At 31.8% G+C, this 21173-nt stretch overlaps 1 protein-coding gene and 1 long non-coding RNA gene across 6 annotated transcripts in view; one reads left to right on the top strand and one right to left on the bottom strand.

Annotated features, from left to right (window-relative positions):
* Positions 1 to 8443: 8443 nt before the first annotated feature.
* Positions 8444 to 9188, bottom strand: LOC112905770. The gene is made up of 3 exons (XR_003231996.1): positions 8925 to 9188; positions 8674 to 8805; positions 8444 to 8611 (listed from the first exon to the last, which is right to left on the bottom strand). It is a non-coding gene; the product is annotated as an uncharacterized LOC112905770 (long non-coding RNA).
* A 93-nt stretch (positions 9189 to 9281) lies between these two features.
* The window catches only part of LOC108743015 (RNA binding protein fox-1 homolog 3), a 94988-nt gene continuing 83096 nt past the window's right edge, over positions 9282 to 21173 (top strand). For 2 of the 5 annotated variants that reach the window (XM_025978834.1, XM_025978832.1), the window contains exon 1: positions 10265 to 10520. In XM_025978834.1, the coding sequence (XP_025834619.1) occupies positions 10509 to 10520 (12 nt within the window). In that variant the 5' untranslated portion in view covers positions 10265 to 10508. Of the gene's footprint in view, positions 9365 to 10261; positions 10521 to 21173 lie in introns of those variants that run through there. The other 3 variants (XM_025978831.1, XM_025978833.1, XM_025978825.1) reach the window with 3 other exon arrangements.

Raw genomic sequence — 21173 nt, 5'->3', positions numbered from 1 at the left:
CAGTGTGACTGTCGCAATAGGACTTGCATTTCTTAGGTAAGAAATACTTTTTTCGGGATAAAATCGACAACCAGAATTCGTAGAATAGTTAAAATGTTATCTGTAAATACTGTTTTAGTAGATGTATGTATAAATTTTTTCACCAATTTACGTTTTCGTCGGTATTTTCATCAAAACTTCCAGGTCCTAGGTTACCACTTATACTGTCATTCTAATTCAATGTTATAAAAAGCATTGTTTTTTAACATTTAAGTACTGTTTTGTTAATTGTAATCGATTTTTTATAAAAATGCCGATAAATGTCTCTCATACTTGCGAATATCCATATTCGTATTAGCATACGGTAAATAAAAATATCTCGGTTAGTCTATATTCAAATTGTTTTTGGGTACACATTTACAGCATTTATATGAAATATGCAAAATTGATATTAGTAGTTGTATAAAATAAGAAACTACTAATAAATAAAAATATTAGCTAAAAATTAGCTTTTAATCCATATATCGATAATTTTATATACTATTCAAAAACATTAATGATTATTGGTGCATCTTTTGCCTGTGTATCAGTAGGTAAATAATATGCAATTTGTAAATGTATCTCAAATTAAGCAAACATTCAGAAAGTAATACAGTAGAGCTTTGATAATTTAAACCTCGATAACGTAATAACCTCTATAAATTCATAAAATTTTGGTTTCTTTCCCCTCGAAGTCCAAAACCTCTATTACTTAAAATAAAAACCCTCTACAACTTAAAGGAATAATATGGGCATCGCACCTCAGTAAGCAGTGAAAAGTGGTTTGAATCGGGAGAAAATCTTCTATGTAAAAGACGAAGAATTGCTGAATTTCCTAATTTAGAAAAATGCTTGTTTACATGATTTAGATACTGTAGAAATATGTAAAAACTTTAGTGGTAATGGACTTATACTAATGGAAAACGGTGAAGAGTTTGCTAAGTCACTGGAAATCCATAATTTTAAAGTTTAAACTTAAACTGTTAGCAAGTAAAAACATCAATAACTCAAATTATTTTACATTTCCCTTAGTCTTTATCTCATCAAGGTTCTACTGTATATCCAACTAATCAAATACGACCTTAAATAATAAAATCCAGTTTACAATCTGATTCTCCTTTATATTTGCACAAAATCAAAAAGTTATGTAAACAATTTTTTTTTTATTTCAGGTTGTTGCAACAACAATAAGTGCTCGTTCGACTGCCCTTTAAATTCGTTCGCGAAAAGTCAGTGCCGTTCGTGATCGGTGGTGTAAAGTGATATGTGTAGTGTAATGTACAATGGAATATTATGGTTATGGTACTGGTACCCTGAATCAATCAACATGGAGCACGAAGGACGAGCGGAGGTGTCTTGGACGTCAAAGGATAACTTCAGGTTTCTTATTATTAGAAACTACCAAGTAAGTCGCATTAATACTAACTGAATTGTTTCAAATAGAATTGAGTGGCAAGTTTTACCACAATTTGAGACGTTATAGGGTTCCTTCGGTTGTTTAATTATCCTTTTGATTTCCCATTTTTCGTCACATACTGTAATTATTTGTAGTTTCTTGCCACTTGGTCTATTTGATTTTTTTTATGTCTTTCAGGGAGTGTAGTAAATAAGACTGTGTTGTGAAAGTGTTAAGGTAAGTAGGTATAGTACGTATGATGTTTATACCTAGTGTTAGAAATATCGGTAAAAGTAATGCCAATTTTTCTTAAACGATAACGTATTCATTATAATATTTATTTGAAACAAAGAATATTGTATCATTTAATTTAAAAACCCACCACAGTTCCGACATCGTAACTGATCAACTGATTCACCATGACAGGTATTCTCTAAAATATTATTTCTATTGTTGCGTTTGTATCTCATCTACCTACAACTATTGAATAATTAACAACTGAAAATTGAAATTGTTATTTTATTACATTTAGTAAGTAACTATATACATTTATTTATTGCTTATTAACTACAGTCGAACTTGGTTGTAACAACATCGGTTATAACGATAACACTATAATATAGTGTCAATTTTAGTCCTTAAACTTATTCACCCCCTTCATTCCATTCCATCAGTTATGTATTTCATGTTAAATTATAAACATACGAGTTATTTAAGAGTTTGATGGTTTGACTTTAATTTTTTTATGAGTAAGTATTTCTAAAAAAGTTAAGCATGGGGTTCCAAATGTAGAAGATCCACCGGGCTCAATGCAATTTAAATTTTTATTACACAACACCGCGGTAGGATGTCTTAAGCTGTAATGTGTTTTTGCGAAATCGAAGGAAATGACTCCTATTTAACCAATCTTTGAATTTGGATGCGCAAAATTTCACTCTTTACAGGGTGGTTCAAACATGTATTAATTTGCGTGGTATAAAAGTGTAGTAGAGTGTCGTAAAGTGGCAGTCGCTTTAACGAAAATTTGTTTTTAAGAAATCGAAGAAAATGATTAATAATTTCGGCTCCTTTTTAACCAGTTTTCCAAATGCAAAATTTCATTTTTTACAGTGTGGTTCAAGCACGTATTAATTTGTATGATATAAAAAGTGCGGCAGTGTTGAAACATGGTTTGACCAAAATCTCTTTTTACAAAATCGAAAGAAAGGATTCATAATTTAAACACTCTTTAGCCAATTTTCCAACTGCGAGATGTTTCTATTTACAGCTGTTCTAGCTAATTTAAACTTTTTTGTTATGACAGAGCAGCAAGGTGTCGCAATGGAGCATGCTTTTTTAACAAAAATCTATTTCTGCTAAATCGAAGGAAATTATTCATAATTTTTCCAATTTTCCCTCTTTACAGTGTGGATCAAGCATGTTTTAATTTATATGATAAAAAAGTGCGGTAGAGTTGTAAAGTGACATGTGCTTTGTCAAAAATATGTTTTTGCAAAATTGAAGGAAATGATTCATAACTTTGACATCTTTTTAACCAATTTTCAAATTTGGACACGCAAATTTTCACTCTTTTCCCCGCTAGGGCCTCGAATGTCTGCCACTAGATATATGATATATTTGTGTTGCTACAAAACTTTGAAACGGTCGGTGGCGTATTGGCCCTTTGGCACCTCGTTCGACAGAAGTAAAAGTTGCCTTGTTAACATAGTTGGCTATAACTAAGTTCTACTGTATGTGTAAAGAATACGTTTTCTAAAATTAAGCTTAAGTACGGATCTGTAAGTAATGCAATATTTGCACACTTTGAATAGTAGGTAGCAATAACATAAAATATAGACGACAAAGTAATCTATGAGATGAGTTATTAATTTTTGTTTTTCTCTTTCTTTTTCAGCTTTTCCATGATAATTATTATTTTATTTTGCTCATAAGATATTAATATCGAAAGTACTCAAAATCTCAACGAAAAAGCTACTTCGGAACAAACGGCCGCCTAATGTTTTCTAATTTCAATTATTANAAACAAAAAAAAAGAGATCAAAGCTCTTCAATTTTTTAACAACGGTACTTTAACAAAGAGTGCTTAGAAATTAGAGGTTACAAAAATTGCCTGTAGGCGGCGTCCATTTCTAAAGCAGTGTGACTGTCGCAATAGGACTTGCATTTCTTAGGTAAGAAATACTTTTTTCGGGATAAAATCGACAACCAGAATTCGTAGAATAGTTAAAATGTTATCTGTAAATACTGTTTTAGTAGATGTATGTATAAATTTTTTCACCAATTTACGTTTTCGTCGGTATTTTCATCAAAACTTCCAGGTCCTAGGTTACCACTTATACTGTCATTCTAATTCAATGTTATAAAAAGCATTGTTTTTTAACATTTAAGTACTGTTTTGTTAATTGTAATCGATTTTTTATAAAAATGCCGATAAATGTCTCTCATACTTGCGAATATCCATATTCGTATTAGCATACGGTAAATAAAAATATCTCGGTTAGTCTATATTCAAATTGTTTTTGGGTACACATTTACAGCATTTATATGAAATATGCAAAATTGATATTAGTAGTGGTACAAAATAAGAAACTACTAATAAATAAAAATATTAGCTAAAAATTAGCTTTTAATCGATATATCGATAATTTTATATACTATTCAAAAACATTGATGATTATTGGTGTTTCTTTTGCCTGTGAATCAGTAGGTAAATAATATGCAATTTGTAAAAAAAATATTTTATGCATCTCAAATTAAGCAAACATTCAGAAAGTAATACAGTAGAAGCTTGATAACGTAATTACCTCTATAAATTCATAAAATTTTGCGTTTCCTTCCCCTGAGAGTCCAAAACCTCTATTACTTAAAATAAAAACCCTCTATAACTTAAAGGAATAATATGGGCATTGCACCTCAGTAAGCAGTGAAAAGTGGTTTGAATCGGGAGAAAATCTTCTATGGAAGAATTGCTGAATTTCCTAATTTAGCAAAATGCTTGTTTACATGGTTTAGACAGTGTAGAAATATGTAAAAACTTCAGTGTTAATAGACCTACACTAATGGAAAACGGGGAAGAGTTTGCTAAGTCACTAGAAATCTATAATTTTAACACTTAAACTTAAACCCTTAGTGAGTAAAAGTCTCAATAACTCAAATTATTTTACGTTTCCCTTGGTCTTTATCTTATCGAGGTTCTACAGTATATGCAACTAATCAAATACGAACTTAAATAATAAAATCCAGTTTACAATCTGATTCTCCTTTATATTTGCACAAAATCAAAAAGTTATGTAAACAATTTTTTTTTATTTCAGGTTGTTGCAAGAACAATAACTGTTCGTTCGACCTATACGAGTTCCCTTCAAATTCGTTCGCGTAAAGTCAGTGCCGTTCGTGATCGGTGGTGTAAAGTGATATGTGTAGTGCAGTGTACAATGGAATATTATGATTATGGTACTGGTACCCTGAATCAATCAACATGGAGCACGAAGGACGAGCGGAGGTGTCTTGGACGTCAAACGATAACTTCAGGTTTCTTATTATTAGAAACTACCAAGTAAGTCACTAATACTAACTGAATTGTTTCAAATAGAATTGAGTGGCAAGTTTTACCACAATTTGAGACGTTATGAAGCTCCTTCGGTTGTTTAATTATCTTTTTCAGTTCACATTTTTCGTTCCATAAGTACTGTAATTGTTTGTGGATTCTTGCCACTTGGTCTATTTGATTTTTTTATGTCTTTCAGGGAGTGTAGTGAAGAAGACTGTGTTGTGAAAGTGATATGTGTGTGTTAAGGTAAGTAGGTACGTATAATGTTTATATATACCTAGAAATATCGGTAAAAGTAATGCCTATTTCTCTTAAACGATAACGTATTCATTGTAATATTTATTTGAAACAAAGAATATAATTTATTAAATCATTTAATATAAAAACCCACAGTTCCGCCGTCATGACTGATCAACTGATTCACCATGACAGGTATTCTAAAATAATATTTCTATTGTTACGTTTGCATCTCATCTACCTACAACTTTTGAATAATTAACAACTGAAAATTGAAATTGTTATTTTATTACATTTAGTAAGTAACTATATACATTTATTTATTGCTTATTAACTACAGTTGAACTTGGTTATAGCAACATCGGTTATAACGCAAACACTAATGTAATGTCAATTTTAGTCCTCAAACTTATTTACCCCTTCATTGGGCCCCCGATTCATCTGGCCCGCAAGTTAATTAACATGCATTCCATAAGTTATGTATTCCATATAAAATTATAAACATACGAGTTATTGTTTGCCTTTAATTTTTTTATGAGTAAGTATTTCCAAAAAATTTTAAGCATGGGGTTCCAAATATACAAGATCCACCGGGCTCAATGCAATTTAAATTTTTATTATACAAGACCGCGGCAGGATGTCTTAAGCTGTAATGTGTTTTCGGAGGAAATTACTCAATATTTCAGCTCCTATTTAACCAATCTTTGAATTTAGATGCGCAAAATTTCACTCTCTACGGGGTGGTTCAAACATGTATTAATTTGTATGATATAAAAATGCGGCAGAATGTTGAAAAGTGAAACATGGTTTGACGAAAATCTATTTTTACAAAATCGAAAAAAATGATTTATATGATTTTCCAACTATGAAGTAGTGGTTCAAGCTAATTTCAATTTTGTTATGGAAGAGTAGCAAGGTATCGCAATGGACCATGCTTTTTAACGGAAGTATGTTTCTGCTAAATCGAAGGAAATGATTCATAATTTTGGCACCATTTTAACCAAATTTCACTCTTCACAATGTGAATCAAGCAAGTTTTAATTTGTATATTATAAAAGTGCGATAGAGCCTTGTAAAGTGACATGTGCTTTGATGAAAATGTGTTTTTGCGAAATTTAAGGAAATAATTCACAATTTCGACTGCTGTTTAGTCAGTCTTCAAAGTTGGACGCGCAAAATTTCACTCTTTATACTGTGGTTCAAGCAAGTTTCAATTTGTATGATAAAAAAGTGGGATCGGGTGTTGGAAAGTGACATGGGCTTTAACGAAGAGATGTTTCTACGAAATCAAAAGAAATGATTCATAATTTAAACACCCTGTAGCTAATTTTCCAACTGCGAAATGTTTCTATTTATTACAGCTGTTCTAGCTAATATAAACTTTTTTGTTATGAAAGAGCAGCAAGGTGTCGCAATGGACCATGCTTTTTTAACGAAAATCTATTTCTGCTAAATCGAAGGAAATTATTCATAATTTTTCCAATTCCCTCTTTGCAGTGTGGATCAAGCATGTTTTAATTTGTATGATAAAAAAGTGCGGTAGAGTTGTAAAGTGACATGTGCTTTGTCAAAAATATGTTTTTGCAAAATTGAAGGAAATGATTCATAACTTTGACATCTTTTTAACCAATTTTCAAATTTGGACACGCAAATTTTCACTCTTTTCCCCGCTAGGGCCTCGAATGTCTGCCACTAGATATATGATATATTTGTGTTGCTACAAAACTTTGAAACGGTCGGTGGCGTATTGGCCCTTTGGCACCTCGTTCGACAGAAGTAAAAGTTGCCTTGTTAACATAGTTGGCTATAACTAAGTTCTACTGTATGTGTAAAGAATACGTTTTCTAAAATTAAGCTTAAGTACGGATCTGTAAGTAATGCAATATTTGCACACTTTGAATAGTAGGTAGCAATAATATAAAATATAGACGACAAAGTAATCTATGAGATGAGTTATTAATTTTTGTTTTTCTCTTTCTTTTTCAGCTTTTCCATGATAATTATTATTTTATTTTGCTCATAAGATATTAATATCGAAAGTACTCAAAATCTCAACGAAAAAGCTACTTCGGAACAAACGGCCGCCTAATGTTTTCTAATTTCAATTATTATAATTTGGATTCTAACTTGGGAAAAATTTATGTTTTATTAGATGGAAAGAGAAAACCATTAGTACTTTTTATTTTCTTTTTTTTCCATTCTCTTTCGGTGAAGTGAAATAATCTTTCCCATATGCCATAATTGTCTTCCTTCCTATATTTCCCCGAGGATCTACTCAGAAGAACATAAACTCTAATAAGAACCACCCTAAGCACAGGTACAATTGGGACACCAGACTTTGGAGGCAGCAATTTTGTTTGCACTTTAATCAGTTGGATCGTTTTATTCGAATTTTTAATTTTTTGTTAGATAATATATTTATTTTTTCTATAAAACCTCAGCATCACTCTGCTCCTACTTTTCCTCTCAAGTATTTTCTGATGAAAAAGAGTGTATCATTGATAGTAGGCCAAGGACATCCAATACTTCGAAATGGTTCTGTAAATTCTACATTAATATGAAAAATTCCATGGACATCTTACACCACACGTCTAGATTCTCTAGATTTCATCTGTTAGTCAAAGGTAAGAGATTATAATTAAAAAAAATATTGTGTACTTTTGTTTACTGTAAATATACCCATTACGGTCCTGTCTCTTATATTCGTGTTTGCTTTCACAAAAAAGGAGGCTATATTAAGTTGCCACTGATTTTAATTAGTATTTTTTAAAAATATACAAATTGTTTGCTTATTTAATTATTGTTGTTCCCACTGCTAGTATCCTGTGCAATAGTATATTGTATAAATTATATTTCAGAAATACTGTAAATAGTATAATAATACTATTACAAATAATAATAAGAAAATCTTGATTATCAGTTTTAAAACGGTCAATTGTGTTTTAGAATAAAACTTCTCTTAAATGTTACCTTTTCAGTATAAAAAACTGAATATTTAAATTAACAATTACTCATTACGACCCTGTTCTTAATTTTCACTACATACAAATCGGCAAAAGAGGGCGCTAACAGCTACAAATCCTAGGAAATTCATACGCATAATTGGTTGCCTATACTAGCGATCATTTTTTAAATGAAAAACATTTTCTTATTTTTAATTATCATTTTGCTTTTATTAAGTGTCTTCGTATTAATCACACAACGTACATATATTATTTTTTTATTTTTATTTTTGAAAAGCGTATAAATTAGTTGTTTATTTAGTTCATATTATAACATAACATAAATGGTGAATAATAATTAATACAAAACATTAAGATTAAAATTCAAGTTTTGAAATAGTTATTGTGTCTTTGAATGAAGCACCCTTTAAATGAATTAAACCTTACATCGATTTCACCCTCTTCAATCTGAAAAAGTTTGAAAATTATAAGTAATTAAACATATTGAATATAATCAAAAAAAGTACTACCAGATCTTTTTCATAAACTTCTTTAAAACATGTGGGAGATATGCATTTTCTTACACAAAGTATAAATGAAGTACTCTTTTGTTCTGCACAACCACTTTTACATACCCCTTCCGCCTCTTGATAAGTTAGTTCCTGGTAAAGTTAATAAAATTCAACATTTTATAGTAGTAGATTATCAGTACGTATTAAAATTAAAAAAAAAATGATATTTTAAATCCTACATCTACAAATATTTTTTAAAATTCACCTACATTTTTAGTTGATTCTTTATAAGGAAATTCGGTAAATGAATAGGTCACTTTTTTAGTTAAATTCTCACTAATAAAACAAAAGAGGATAAACGCATATATTGGGAATTGCATTATTATTAATAAAACAATTCCTTTATAAAAAAATAACGGAAAATTTAAGTAATATTAAAAAATTTTGATAATAGAATCAATACTTAAAGCCGGTAAGGACTGCATGTATTCAGGTGTTAAGTGCGCGCGCATTTTATTATTATTTTATCTCTCTCATTGAACTCTATTCAACCCTACCACCTTTAGCTTCCCCTTACTTCTAAAAATCATTTTCTATGAAATCATAATCAATTCTAGATTTGTTGCTTTTGCTTATGGCGCCAACCACTTGCGGATTCTAATTTGTTTTATTGTGTTTTTTGTTATCAGCAAATTCTTCACCAAAGCGGGTAAGCAGTATATAACAGATAAATGTATAGTTTAATTTTTTATATTTTGCTTTTTTGTACTTTAATATGCTAATTGTACTATTAGATAATATAAATATTTGGGTATCAATAGGTGATTTTGTTGTGTTTAAATGAATGTGTTATAAAAGCTAGATTACAATTGCAAGGTTTTCGTAATGATTCATTTAATTCCTATTCACAGATAGTATTTTAAAGAAATGTTTATGCAAGGTTAAATCGCGTTAGAGAAACCGGTATTTCGAGCATTTTTTTCAATGTCAGTAAGTAGCTTCTCCCTACCAAGTAATTTATTTCTTCTTTCTCAAAAATTATTTCCGTATATACAACCTGTAGAACGTCCGTGCTTATTTGGTAATCATTTTTATTTTACCAATTAATGTTTAGTTTCACTTTAAAACAAAATGAATGCACCTTTTCAACAATGCATTTATTTTTTGTTGTTTTTTCATTGGCCAAACTGTTTTGCATTGTTATTTGCCATTTTCGAAAATAACAGTTAACGGTTTAAACGGATCTACATCTTTTGGAATGAAAATGCAGTCTAAAAAACTTGAAAAAAGTTTCAAGGAACTTTTGAAAATAGAAATGGACGCAGAGTGGCGACGATTAAATGTTGAAATATGGGTATGATTCCTTTTTATCCTATTTTTCCTTTATTTACCAGTAATACATGCTCTCCAATTATCCAAAAACCGTTATATTCCATATATTATAATGGCGTACAGGAGATGCAATATTATATTAGATATTTGTTGTTGTTGTAGAGTTATATTTAAAATAAATAAGAAGTAGATATTTTGTATTGGAAAAGTTACTCTCACATTAAATTTCGCGGTGAGTTCATTCGGGCAAGTTCGTTTTGTGATGCGCACGATTCTCCGTTCATTGATCGGGTTGACCCCACCATGTGTATTCATGCCCCTCTGCCGCAGCCGGGGTAGTTGAGCTTGTTTCGCACCCTAGTCGGGCGTTGCTTAATCAACTTTTAGTTTGTATGCCGACGAAAGTGCTCCATTTGTAAACAAATTTCTAGCGTTTGCTTCGTGCAGTGTTTTATGACATCGAGTTTCTAACAACCTTCAAACTGTGGGGCGCAGGGGCTTTTTTTCTTCCTCCTCACGGAATGTATTATCCGGTAAGTTGTACGAAGAGGTAACACAAGAATTTATTCCCGCGATTACGACCAAATTTCGTCATGTTCTCAACCGGCTTTATGCTTGTATGTTTTGCATTGACTCACAGGATTCTTTGTATTCACTGAATTATATTGAGCTATTTTAAGCATCTTCGTTGTACGCTTAAGCGTTCTCTGTATTTTTTTGTGTAATATCTTATATTTCGCTATAAACTTTATTAGCTGTGAGATACAAAATTATTTCTGCTTTTTTTATGCTGCCTTAATATATACATAAGTTCGAAGGTACCTATGTAATATTTTTAAATGCGGTTTCACTATACTGCAAAAATATTCCTTTTTACAAATTAATTATAAAATAAATTTGATGTAAGTATTTATCTGTTTCGATGCTCGCAGCATTTTATGCATTTATTGCTTCATATCGGATTCTAGAAAACATCTGGTAACCAAACTATATAATTATAGAATATAATTTGTACAAGATATGATACAATTTTACGAAAGAGTAGTTAAAACGACATTAATTAACTCTGGTACGGAAAGTCAAGGCCAAATAGAGGGCGCTAACAGCTACAAATCCTAGGAAATTCATACGCATAATTGGTTGCCTATACTAGCGATCATTTTTTAAATGAAAAACATTTTCTTATTTTTAATTATCATTTTGCTTTTATTAAGTGTCTTCGTATTAATCACACAACGTACATATATTATTTTTTTATTTTTATTTTTGAAAAGCGTATAAATTAGTTGTTTATTTAGTTCATATTATAACATAACATAAATGGTGAATAATAATTAATACAAAACATTAAGATTAAAATTCAAGTTTTGAAATAGTTATTGTGTCTTTGAATGAAGCACCCTTTAAATGAATTAAACCTTACATCGATTTCACCCTCTTCAATCTGAAAAAGTTTGAAAATTATAAGTAATTAAACATATTGAATATAATCAAAAAAAGTACTACCAGATCTTTTTCATAAACTTCTTTAAAACATGTGGGAGATATGCATTTTCTTACACAAAGTATAAATGAAGTACTCTTTTGTTCTGCACAACCACTTTTACATACCCCTTCCGCCTCTTGATNAATAATAACTGATTACCTATAATAATTAATAACGTTAATAAATAATAACACTCTACATGTACACTCAGCAAACAAATGATATTGTTAGGGATCTTAAGAACAAATAGGTAGGTAGGTCGATACTCACTTTAAATTCTATTTCTCTAGTTCGAATTTTTCTATTTCGTGGGAAAAATCAGCCGCAGCGAAAATCAATGGCTCTAGTTTAAAAATGAAAATTTTCAGTGACCCACTTAATAACATAATATGATGGAATACAGCAACAAAAGAGGTTAGGTTACGATCATAAAATTACGGTAGGAAAAGACAACACAAACGAAATACACTACTGGCATCGTTATCTGAGACTGGTTATGTTTGAAAATTTAAAAAGTTTGACAGTAACGCAGAATTTTCTCGAACTCGAACATAACATTTAGGAGAAAGTTAGAGAACTTTGATGGGTCACAATTCAAAAGCTTACATTAAATTTCAGTACCTAAAGATCTGGAAGGAATTTCCGTATTGCACAAACGCAGCTTGCTTCTTTACGTAGAGGGTTTCTTGACAAATAATTAGACAACTAAATCGGGACATTTGGTCCCTGTCGCTCTGTAACTACATTGGTATTAATCTCTTTCTCGTTAATGCATGTAAGTAATTATACAAAGCCACAAACATATCTTTCGTGAAGTACAAGGATATTTAGAGGAGGTAGACATTGAGACGCTAGACCGTGTGGGATAATTTGAGATTTCTTAGAGTAGATAGAGTTGTTTGGACATTATTTTATTTTCAAAGAAGGTACTTACATTTTAAGTTTCATTATTGAGTGTATTCTTTATCGTATTGCAAATCAAGAAAACAAAATGTACCCCAAGAAGGTACAATTAACAGCATGATGCTGATAGATCTCGGCCAATTTAGCCATAACACCTCATAGTGTTGGAAAATTTACGTAAAAATCATTACGTAAAAAACTTATCATCATTCATACACTCTGTATATGACCAAAGATAATTGCAAGCACAGAACTACATTAAAAAATCGTAAAAATCGGTTTAGTAGTTCGGGAGAACATTATTAACTTTGAAATTATGTCACTTTTCTACTAGTGCAATAATTTGGACTATTATACGTATCTGTATTTCTTCTAAAGGAATTCGGTTAAATTCCGCCTTTTGTATTAAATATTCGTTCTCTGAGTGATGATAAATATTTACATTTTCTGTTCTTTGCATGTTTCTTGGTATTCATACATGCACATGTGTTTTGTGTTTGTCACCCTTACAATAACGCTGTCTATTTCAAGAACAAAAGAACGCCAAAGAACTTATGTGCATATATATGTATGCATATGTGTATTCGTTTGTATGCTTGCTTGAATACAAAAAAACGCGCGTATGTGTACAGAAACATCAATGGTTATTTTTGGCCAACCTCCCATCGCGATACACGTGAATCTTCTAACAATTTTCTTCTTCTGGAATTTCAAGAAACAATTAAAATCTCTCCGAGTCGTGTAAAATATACAACAATTATAAGTGTAGGCGTAAGCATAACACAATTAATGAAAATGATGATTTAAAAGGAAAATTATGCTCTCTTAAATTGAGATTAGATTATTGAATTGTTTCGACTTTTACATGATGAGAATATCTGTTTAAATACTAATACAGAAACATTTTCGCAAACTTTTTTGCCACAACTACATTAGCTTCTTCAAACGAATTGAATTTCGTACTGACTAATGTCTGCGTAAGTAACTCATGCAGTAAATACTCAAAAAGCCAATGTTACACCCAGAGAAAACTGCAGAACAAACTTCTACAATTGTAGAACTTTTCATTACAACTAGTAGCGATTATAGGGACAGAAACAAGTTGTAGTGAAAATTAATATAATATTGTAATTACTTTTCTTCCTACAAACTGTTTGTCTCTCTACTACAACGTTATGTACTGCAAATTCCTCTTAAAAATTACTTTTCGTTGTAGCATATCTCTATACAATTATTAACAAAAAAAATATACAAAATTGTAGCATATTTGTTTACAACTGAAACGCAAATAAATATTCAATAAAAATTGCTACATTTTATCTTTATATTTTCTACAAAATTTATTTAATCTTACTACATTTTGTAATGAAATTCACGAAGTTNCTACAAAATTTATTTAATCTTATTACATATTGTAATGAAATTTACGAAGTTGTTGTTGTAAATATTTCATTCAAATTGTAAGGAATTCGTCTGAGCCTCTGTCGATATTTCCCCTACATTTACCACTACAATTTTATAGTCAAATTTAAGTTTACCGTTAGTGAACCTTACTACCTACAACGTTATAGTAATTGTTCTTACAGCATTTTTCTGAGTGTACTTTATTCGTATTAAAGATTAAATTAATTGAAAATGAGACGAATTATGGCCGTCTGTAATTCATTTTAACAAAATATATATATTAAAATTTTCTATTATTTATTCCTGTCTGCTTCGTTTGTCGCTTAGAATACTTCCTACCAAACAGCAAATTTTGAAAGCCGAATTTTCAATTCCGAACCTAACCAATTAGACTGCGAACAAATTGATAAACTAAAATTTTGTACTATTGTCACATACTAAGCTGATATCTCCTCGATTTTTTTTATCGATCGGCGATGATTTCTAGCATTTAATGTATCTAGTATCCATGTGTGCATGTTAATGGTCAGTTATTAAAAGTAGGTACATGATTGAAACAGTTTGCTGCATTTTCTGAGCGCATTCTTTTACGAGAGACGCGATGCATTTAAGTTATGAGGCTCCCGTAGTCTGAGCCACGCCCTGATGAAAAGCAGTTCTGTAAAGAATGATTCTTGTAATATAACGTTCTTGCCATAAAAGTGTATAAACTTTAAACTGTACGACGTGTTATTACTGTTTTTTTACTTTAATTCAAAAATACCTGCAGATAAAAACACCTCGAGGTAGATAACTGGTGGTTTTAAAGTGCATTCCCACTGGCATAGCATGGGAACAAATTTTATTACCATTTTGGGTTTATAAATAAGTAACTGTTCAGTTTTTGGAATAATTGAAGTTTGAGTTTGTATTAGATTGTATAAATGTACGTAAGAGATATAAAATTCTTCCTTTTCCATTAAAAGCCGGATCAAGAATAAAAAAACAAACAAGTATATTGCTCATAAAAATTTGAGATAACATCGAAAGTTTCTATTTGGTGGTTTTATTCGTTGGGTTAGTACCCAAATGCCTAGATTCGATCCAAATAGGTTCATGAAATATGAATCTGCTTGGTGGAAGTGAGGCGAACTTTTATCGAATATTGGGTGAAGCAATATTCTTCAAAATTAAAAACAAANATTCGATCCAAATAGGTTCATGAAATATGAATCTGCTTGGTGGAAGTGAGGCGAACTTTTATCGAATATTGGGTGAAGCAATATTCTTCAAAATTAAAAACAAAAATAGTGGTGTTCTCTAAAAATTTTAAAGTACAAATGATCTAATTACACCTTCCTATACTAAGTTGTTCATTGCATTTTTCAAAAAGTAACAGCATTCCACTACTACCTATCTACTCTATTAGTCAAGGGTTTCTACTGTTTCCACCCTTTTTACTCTTGTTTCTGCTTTTACCTAATAGTCCTTTGTATCACTCAGATTACCCATTCTATCTCCCTATTTCTTTATTACTTCATAGCGTCATCTATTCTACTTTTCTACATTTCTGTCTACGTTTGCACCCATATAGAGCCTTACTCTTTTAATAATAAAAGATCTTTTTCGGATTGCCAAATTAACCACTCGCGAGCACATGAATTGAGGGGTTGTCATGAAAGTTGGGATCCTCTGGATAGATTTTGATGTAGTTTGTAAAAAGATCACTACCAAAGATATCATCATGTTTGAAGAAATAGAATCATTTAACAAATTTCGAAGGGGTTATCACTGTTATAAAACTAGGGTTTGGAAGGGATTAAAAAAGTGGACTTAAAATTAAAATTGGACTCATAGTTAGGGTCAAAATCTAATTCTATTTCAATGTAAGCCGGAAAAAGCTAGAGGCAAATGAATAAAAAGACCTACATATATTGTAAAACTGCAGACAAAACTATGTATGTTGTAGAACAAACAAAATAGCCAAAACACAACACTGTAGTTGTCGGAAGCACTTCTCGGTAACAAGGTTACCTTCTTCAGGGACTGAAGCGAACGTATGTATGTTGTAAGTGCATTTGATCAAAATCTGACAATTCTTGAGAAAACATACGCACTTAGTCTTCTTCATCATTGAAAACGATACCCTAGACAAAAATTTTCAGCGTCTCTCAAAGTCTTTCACAGTGTCTCAGTTATTGCCTAGGTGTTTTTATAGATCTCTCACAGTTTCTATATGAGAGACTCGAACGATAAAATTGTTAATTAGAGATTCGAGTCTCTCGTTCAAAGACTGGATACGAAATGAGGATCCTTCTATGAGAGACGGAGACTCGAAGCTCGCTTTCAGAGGCTCTGAGAGACTGAACATTTTTATGTCGAGTACCTATTAATTTAATTAGATAGACTTACACGTTATTCGCATTTTACATTTTTGAATGGTTCTGTGGCGATGACCATTAAAACAGTGTCGAGCATTCAAGATATACAATAAGGAAGGAGCTGTTTATTTTTTTATACTCATTAAACGCGACCACTGATTGTTGTTAAAGCAATTTCCATCTCTTGCACGTAATTTGTTTTGAATAGGTACATGTGTATTATTCGGTTAACAAGCAAAGCATTTCAGTGTGCTCTTTATGTATAAAACCTACATACGTACGTAGTATGAATATACCCACAGTAAACATCAACAACCTTGTACAATATCAACAGTAACTGTTACATTTTACCCAGTAATAACATAACAGCATAATACGAGGGTGGATTGATAAGTTTCCGGCCTAACCAAGAGATGACGCCACTAGGCCTACCTTGAGGTGACATTCTATAGTACCATCCTTGGATAGCTTGTAGCTATAGTTTCAGCCCGATCTCCTTGCTAGTGTAGGTTTGACAGCACGCTGAACAAGACGCCTCTGTGGTTTTCGTAAAAATGGAAAAGCAGGAAAATCGTGCTGTCATCAAATACTTTTATTTGAAGGGGTTAACGCCGAAGGAAATTAAAAAAGAGATGGACTCAACACTGGGGACATCCTCCCCGTCATATTCAACCGTTAAGCAGTGGGTTTCCGAGTTTAAAAAGGGTCGTGTGAGCACCTCTGATGGGCCTCGCTCAGGACGCCCCGTTGAGGTCACAACTCCAGATATGATCGAAAAAATTCATCAAATAGTGCTGGGAGACCGCAGATTGAAAGTGCGTGAGATAGCTGAGACCTGTAAGATGTCATATGAACGTGTGCAACATATTTTGCACCAACATTTGCATATGGAAAAGCTCTGTGCAAGATGGGTGCCGCGTTTGCTAACAGTCGACCAAAAATTGATTCGAAAAAACATTTCTACCGCAAATTTGTCATTGTATAAGCGTAATCCAAGCGAATTTTTGCGTCGATTCGTAACCGTTGACGAAACGTGGGTCCACCACTACACTCCTGAAACCAAAGAACAGTCTAAACAGTGGATTGGACCAGGGGAACCAACTCCAAAGAAGGCAAAAACAATTTTTTCGGCGAACAAGGTTATGGCTACTGTTTTTTGGGATGCAAGAGGTATTATATACATTGATTACCTTGCAAAGGGTAATACTATCACTGGTCAATACTACGCAGACTTATTGCAACGTTTGAGCCACGAGGTGAAAATTAAACGACCTCATCTGGCGAAGAAAAAAATCTTGTTTCATCACGATAACGCACCAGCGCACACGTCAATCGTTGCGACGGCTAAAATCAACGATCTAAAGTTTGAATTGATGCCGCACCCTCCTTACTCTCCAGACCTAGCCCCGAGTGACTATTTTCTGTTCCCTAATCTCAAAAAATGGCTTGGCGGTAAGAGATTTGCGGACAATGAAGAAGTAATCGAAGCTGTAAATGGTTATTTTGAGGAGCTTGACGAATCAGTCTATAGAGATGGCATTAATAGACTGGAACACCGCTATGAGAAATGTATCAGCCTTGGAGGAGATTATGTTGAGAAATAAAAAAAAAAAATTTTTAAAAACCTTGTTTTTCTTGGTCAGGCCGGAAACTTATTAATCCACCCTCGTATAATATGACAACTGCTAACAAAGTATTTCACGGTTCTAATCTTATTTTAAATGACTCTTAGAACTTGGATATAAAAAAAAATTATGGGAAAATAAAACAATTTCTCCTGTAAAATAACAATTTAATATTGGTGGGTATCGCACCCTATAAATTACCCTCAGAGTCGCTGACAAATTATACCATAAGAATAATCCTACCTTAAATGACTCGTAAAGTTAGGTTACAAAAAAGTATTGTGGAACCAGAAAAATTGTAACCGTAAAATCATTATTTAACATGGAGTGGTTTGACACCCTATAACTAACCTTCTCACATGCTGGCAGATTATCTCACGATTCTGATCTTATTTTAAACGACTCTTGGAGCTTGAATATAAAAAACAATTGTGGAACAAGAACAATTTCTCTTGAAAAATAATAATTTAATATTGGTGCGGGTATTTCTAATTTTTAGTCCCTTTTTCAAATTATCTCATGCTTCTAATCTTATTTTAAATGTCCCTCAGAGTTTAGCTATAAAAAAGAATTGTGGTATGAAAACAACTTCTTCTGTAAAATAATAATTTAATATTCGTGGGTATCGCACTCTACACTCTACTCGTGGAGTTAGGATACAAAAAAAAAATTGTAGGACAAAAAACACTTCAATTGTTAAATCATAACTATGGTGGAGTTTAACACCCTATAATTAACACTTAAACTCGCAGTCAAATTATTTCACAGTTGTAGGTTCTAGTCTTAATTTAAATGACTTAGAAACTACTTAGGTACAAAAGATAGTTGTGAGACAAGAACAACTTCCACTGAAAAATAATAATGTTGAAGGGTTTAGCAAATAGTTTTACTGGTTCTACCTAATTTAAGTAATTCTTAGAGCTTAGGTGATAAAAATTATTGAGGATCAGTAAAAATTTCAATAGAAAATAATAGTTTAATATTAAATAGTTTCGCACTGTGTTACTAATCTTTACGCATAACTCCTCCAGTAGATCACCGTCAAAATAATTACAAATGGAAACTATTGTGTATATTAATTTCGATATACTTACCTATGTTGAATACACAATAGTTTCCTTGGATGGTGATCTAGTGGAGGAGTTATGCGTAAGGATTAGTTACGCAATGTCAAACTGTTTAATATTAAAGTATTATTTTCCACTGGAAGTTTTTATTGATCCTCAATAATTTTTATCATCTAAACTCTTAAGAATTACTTAAATTAGGTAAAACCAGTAAAACTATTTGCTAAACCCTTCAATATTATTATTTTTCAGTGGAAGTTGTTCTTGTCCCACAACTATCTTTTGTACCTAGGTTCTAAGTCATTTAAATTATGACTAGAACCTAGAACTATGAGATAATTTGACAACGAATCTAAATGTTCGCTATAGGGTGTTAAACTCCACCATGTAAATTATGATTTAACGGTTTAAGTTTTTCTTGTCACACAATAATTTTTTGTAGCCTAACTCTACAAGTCATTTAAGGTGCGATTATGCTTATGACATAATTTGTCAGTGGATCTGAGGGTTATTTACAAGGTGCGATACCCACCAATATTAAATTATTTATTTTGCACATAGCTCTTCCACTAGATCACCGTCCAAAGAAATATCCATGGAAACTATTGTGTATCCAATATACGTATATCGAAAGCAACATGTACAATAAACCGCATTCATCATACAAATACAGTGTAAACACTATATAACGAAACTTAAGGTACTGAACATTTTTCGGCGTTATAAAGAGTGGTCGTTAAATGGAGAGAAATAAAAGATATTATTTTACTATTCTATAATAATATGCATTTACCAATATAGTACACATTTTGCACACGAACATTATTATTCATACATTGCGTACAGCCTGTTATCTTCGTCTGATGTTTTTTGCTGCTCCAATATTTTAATTGTATTTTGTTACGTATCTTACTCATATCTTGAGATACTGCTGGATCAATTTGATTACATAGAAAGTATTTTTTTAATAGTTTCGCTGCATCAAGTGCTTGTTTGATGCTTGGTGGAGAGACAGGATCGTCTTTTTCAACAACGTACACAGTTGCAGTATTATCTATTTCAGCAACTTAGAAAGTACTGCTGAATGATTTATAATGCCGCATTGTTGTCGTTAAATAGAGTGAGCGTGACGCTATATAGAGTGTAATTTATATAGAAAACAATTTAAACCAACCAAAGTCAACCAATTTCGACGTTTTAAGGAGTTTGTCGTTAAATCGAGTGACGTTATAAAGAGTTTACACTGTACATAGAATAGTACAAAAATCTACATGTTCAGTAATAGAAATTGTGATTTAAAATAAACACTTCATAAATTTCAGAGGGACAGATTGATTCAATTGTGATTAAAATGAAAAGAAAACTATAAATAAATATAGCTTGATGTATTTTTCTTTATTGTTATGTTGAGGACCTATGCAGAACACATTAAATTACTTATTGTATCCATTCTGTTATCTGTTGCACATGTATTTTTCTCGCCAATTTTTCATTTATGAAAACGTACATCAGAACTGGCAGACGAGACATTCAGAACTTTTAACATACAAAGAGACAAAGAGAGGTCAAACACGCGGTACTTCGACCAGGACGAGACGTTAAGAAAAAGGAAAAGTTAGAGGCGGCAGGCGGTATAAACTTTTATTTCTATTTTCTTGGGTTGTTCAGCAGCTATAAATATGAATAGACCCCAACGAGTCCTCTGAATATATATAGCTATGTATAGGTATATAGCCGTTTCATTTCAGAAAAAGTGACCTTGGCAAGAAGGGCTAATTTAAAACATGCGGACAAGTTGTCTTTGCCTAAACCATACGTTTATCCTCACCAAAAAGTCCTGATGAATTTTTGAAACGTCTGTTTCTTTGCGCGAATGTTTTACTGTGTAGCTTGTCTATATCGGATTATGTAGGTCCTTTTCGCTTCTACGTATATGATAAAGATTCTGTTAGAATTACCGAAATTTCAGGTACAAATTCTAAAATTTACTGAGATAACAAACAGGTATTTGTATATCTTGTTGTAAATAGGGTTGATGTATTATCTTCTGTAAAAATTACCTGCAGCTTTAATAAGAATCCTGTTGCATTATTCTGTTGGGATCGCTGGCCTACACTTCCATTCCCAATTCTAAGGAAGGAGATAATTATACTTTGCTCTGTTGTTGTTTGATACATCAGTGTAAAAGCACGGGGTTTTTAGAAGGTTCTCGATGAATGATGAAAATTCGTAAAATTGGTTTGGTCAGCTAAACTTAATTGATGATGGACACACCTGTACTTATGCCTTTTGATACTCATTCGTTAATATTGTATTCATATTACAATCTATAATGGAGAGC

This window comes from Agrilus planipennis, unplaced genomic scaffold, assembly GCF_000699045.2.
Source record: "Agrilus planipennis isolate EAB-ADULT unplaced genomic scaffold, Apla_2.0 scaffold63, whole genome shotgun sequence".
Taxonomy (NCBI): Eukaryota; Metazoa; Arthropoda; class Insecta; order Coleoptera; family Buprestidae; genus Agrilus; species Agrilus planipennis.
This window is presented reverse-complemented; position numbering and strand designations above follow the sequence as displayed.